Source organism: Glossina fuscipes, unplaced genomic scaffold (genome assembly GCF_014805625.2).
Source record: "Glossina fuscipes isolate IAEA_lab_2018 unplaced genomic scaffold, Yale_Gfus_2 93876, whole genome shotgun sequence".
Classification (NCBI taxonomy): domain Eukaryota; kingdom Metazoa; phylum Arthropoda; class Insecta; order Diptera; family Glossinidae; genus Glossina; species Glossina fuscipes.
Window position 1 is genome coordinate 1 of NW_024005129.1, and position 3923 is coordinate 3923.

A 3923-nucleotide genomic window follows, 5' to 3' on the forward strand; every position below is an offset into this window, starting at 1 on the left:
TCCTCGGTCTCCTTCCAATTTATTCCTTTTAGCATCAAGATCAGCTGGTGCGCAGTCGTTCGTTTTTTCCGTTGTTTTTAACGGAGCGGCATTAGCCAGGTAGATGCCTATGGCTTCAGGGCTCGCGTCGCGCCACTGTGTTTTCTGCGCATGCGCGGCCGCCGCAGAAGTGGATGGCCCGTCGCTATCCTCCTGGATTGATTCCATGACTTCCTCTTTGAACGACCCGAAATCAACTGGTGCGCAGTGGTTCGTTTCTGCCTTTGTTTTTGACGGGGCTGCATTAGCCAGGTCGATGCCTACAGCTTCAGGGCTCGCGTCGCGCCGCTGTTTTTTCAGCGCATGCGCGGCCGTCGCAGAAGTGGACGGTCCGTCGTTATCCTCCTGGATTGGTTCCATGACTTCCTCTTTGAACGACCCGAAATCAGCTTGAGCGGAGTCGTTCGTTTCTGCCTTTGTTTTTAACGGGGCGGCATCAGCCAGGTCGATGCCTACGGTTTCAGGGCTCTCTTCGAGCCGTCGTTTTTTCTGCATCAACTCGGCGTTCTGCAATACCTCAACAGCCCGCCAATATTGAAGTTCTCGCGCATACCATAGGTATGCGTCAGTTTTCATTGAGGCGGACAATCCTTTATCCAGTCGTTCCAGACGGTTCCTGATTGCTCTTAATGTGCTTTTTACTTTTTCCGCGGACACTTGCTCCTCCATCTCCTGGCTTACTTTTTCGGCCAGTTCCTCGAACAGGCCGAATTGTGGACCCCGCGGACGCCACAACTTCGGGTAGTCCCATAGAAGTCGTGAGAGGACACAATGGAATTTTTCATTGAAAACAGACATATTTAAATCTAAACATATACGAGTGACATAAAATTAAATATAAATATGGTATTTATTATTGTTATTAAGTTAAATATAAATAGTTTGGTTTTAAGTACATACACTTTCATTCAATATTTTATTCTTTCTTTGGACATACATGTTTGGGTGAATTTGCACTCATTAACATAGCATTGTTCATTCACTTGTATTTGCATAACCATGTTTCTTTGTTTTTCTGTTTTGCTAGAATTCGACCTCAGACAACAATATCGCAAGTTACATAATCCAGACCTTAAAGTGTGCAGTCGTTGTTTACATTAATTCGCTTATGTTACATTTTTGTGACACACTTCGAGCTGTTCATATTTCTGAAGTACACAAATGCAAAAATACAAATGTATCAATTTATATATTCGTTCATTGTAAAATAATTCTAGGTTAATTTATAAAAATTATTATCTATATATGATGAACCACTTGGTCGACTTATACCAATTAAATTGGAAACAATTGCAAAGATCGGTTATTGAGATTCTCAATGCCTGACGGGTAGCAAGTAAAGGAACGGAAAATAAATTATGCTTACGTGTTCCGCTCTATATATAAAAAAAGATTTTCTCGAAAATTAACAAGTACTGGAAAATTCTTGCAAGAGGTAACGAGCCGCCTTTACTCACTAAAAAGACAAATAGACGATGTATTAGAAAATCAATTCAAACTATTGCGCAAAATACAATCAATTAATCTCAACTCGTGAATGAAAAACTGTTTTCAAACTTTTCTTTTGATAAAAGAAATCATAAAATATAAAACCAGTCTAAAAAACGTTCACACTTGTATCTATATATATAGAGATATATATGTACGTATGTAGATAAACATAAATAATGACAAATGTATCGTATACGTATTTACCCCCGCAGGTGATAAGCCACATATTTGGGAGTTGTGCAACAAGAAATTTGCTTTAGCCTGCAATCTACGAGCACATCTGAAAACACACGAAGGTAAATTGATATGCAATATTCGGCTTTTCAGTGTAATATATTTAATTTTGTATTTCTCAAAATTTTGGGAGAGCAGCAGGATGAATGTGTCCGGTGCCGTAAATTATACCTTGCCGCCGTAAATGCTAAACATAAGAGAATTTATTTGAGATGCTTTGAACCAAATAAGTTAATCGATGTAACAAAAACAGGTTTTCAATATGACGTAGAGTTGGCTACCGAAGACGATTTATCAAATGATAGTAACCAACTTAGTGAGCCATCAAACCCATGAGACAATGTGCGTTACCAATTTATATATTACAGTTTTACAATAAAGACGATAAACTTACTATCTGGTGTAAATGGATGTACATTAGCTGCCTACGGTTGCATGACGATGTCTAGAGCTCTGTTGTTGCAATGGTAACGGGCGTGGACTCTCTGAGGTTTTCAAAACAAAGCATTTCTTGCTTTTTCGTAGACTCGGCCGCCGCAACTGCAGATAAATGATTTACTGACGAATTTTCCCAAATACTTTTTGGGGTAGCTGGTGTGTCAAAAAGACGTAACGTTTACACAAATATTGTTTCTAGGAGGCTTAGTTTTCACGAAAATATTTATGTGTGCGGAAAGTTATGCAAAAAGCGATCTATGTACTTTAATACCTCAAACACGTACAAGATAGTAATGGTAATCCTTCCGCGACGGAAAAAATGTATTGATGAAAAAGGTGTATTATTTATCTTTGTACTTTTTTATGATCCCAAAGGAGCTCTAAAACGTAATACTATTTTTATTATACTTTATTTTTTTTGGTTTGTTTGCAAATGGATTGGATCACTTACATTAAAATTAGATCCATAATCTTCATTAGAGCCATTGATGATGGTTTTGAACTTAGGTACAGACTGATGTAACAGGATGTTACCTATGAGAAGCTCTGTTCTGCTTGGCTTACGGGGACTTTCTGTTTTCGAAATTAATTCATGGAATTCATCGTTAATATCTTCTTTATTTTCCACTACTGGTAATTTCTTTGGATATTCACCCGTGTCGGTGTCTTCTTCGTTAGAAACTAATTTTCCATGCTGGCCGTTAAGGACCACTTGGGTTTCGCATGCAGTACACCACGATATTTCAAATAACTGAAAATCTTCGTCAGGCTGTAAAAAAAAGAAGGATGTTATAAATATTCTTACTTCGCATTTCACTTTTTTCGGAAACAAACCTTCTGCTGCTGGCTGCCGCGCTTCTTAAACACTTCAACGTTTGGGTGGCAAGCGTATTTAATTTATACGTTTTGATGCGGTGGTCATTACAATTCGTAAAAGGGCTCTTCCTTTCCTTCTACATTATGGTAATTCTTGACGGTATTTCATGTTATTGTAAACATCGATGTCAAGAAATATCGTTTGTTTTAATGCTATATAACCAATTATAGAAATGAAGAAAGTTAAAAGGAATTCCGGCATTTTTAATTATGACGCTGTGTTGCCATATTCGTAAAAACTTTAGCTCTAACATGCGCTGATATATCGTTAATGTGCATTAGTAAATTTTTGTAATGGGCATTGCATTAAATTATATAATTGTATCAGAAATTTATTGCGTTTAACGTCCCAATTAGGATATTCGACGATGTATGTTATTTGGATGAGCTGATGTGTGGAGGACTCTGACGCATGGAGAAGCTTATGTGCGGAGGATTCAGACGTGCGGAGAAGCTGATGTGCGGAGGTCTCTGATGCACGGAGAAGCTTATATGCGGAGGACTCTGACGCACGAAGAAGCTTATATACGGAAAAGCCGACGTGCGGAGTTCTTTGACGCACGGAGAAGCTTATGTGCGGACGACTTTGACGTGCGGAGGAGCTGACGTGCGGAGCACTCTGACGCACGGAGAAGCTGACTCTGATTTCTTAAATTGTCGATATGTTTACATCCTCGGTCTCCTTCCAATTTATTCCTTTTAGCATCAAGATCAGCTGGTGCGCAGTCGTTCGTTTTTTCCGTTGTTTTTAACGGAGCGGCATTAGCCAGGTAGATGCCTATGGCTTCAGGGCTCGCGTCGCGCCACTGTGTTTTCTGCGCATGCGCGGCCGCCGCAGAAGTGGA

The 3923-nt window shown here is 39.5% G+C and overlaps 1 protein-coding gene across 1 annotated transcript; it reads right to left on the reverse strand.

Annotated features, from left to right (window-relative positions):
* Window positions 1-82: 82 nt before the first annotated feature.
* On the reverse strand, window positions 83-3712 carry LOC119644164 (the record flags this gene model as incomplete). Its single annotated transcript, XM_038043690.1, has 4 exons — window positions 3037-3712; window positions 2654-2971; window positions 2159-2582; window positions 83-1187 (listed from the first exon to the last, which is right to left on the reverse strand). A coding segment is annotated over exon 4 (755 nt), but the record flags the coding sequence as incomplete, so codon positions are not given.
* Between the last annotated feature and the right edge of the window lie 211 nt (window positions 3713-3923).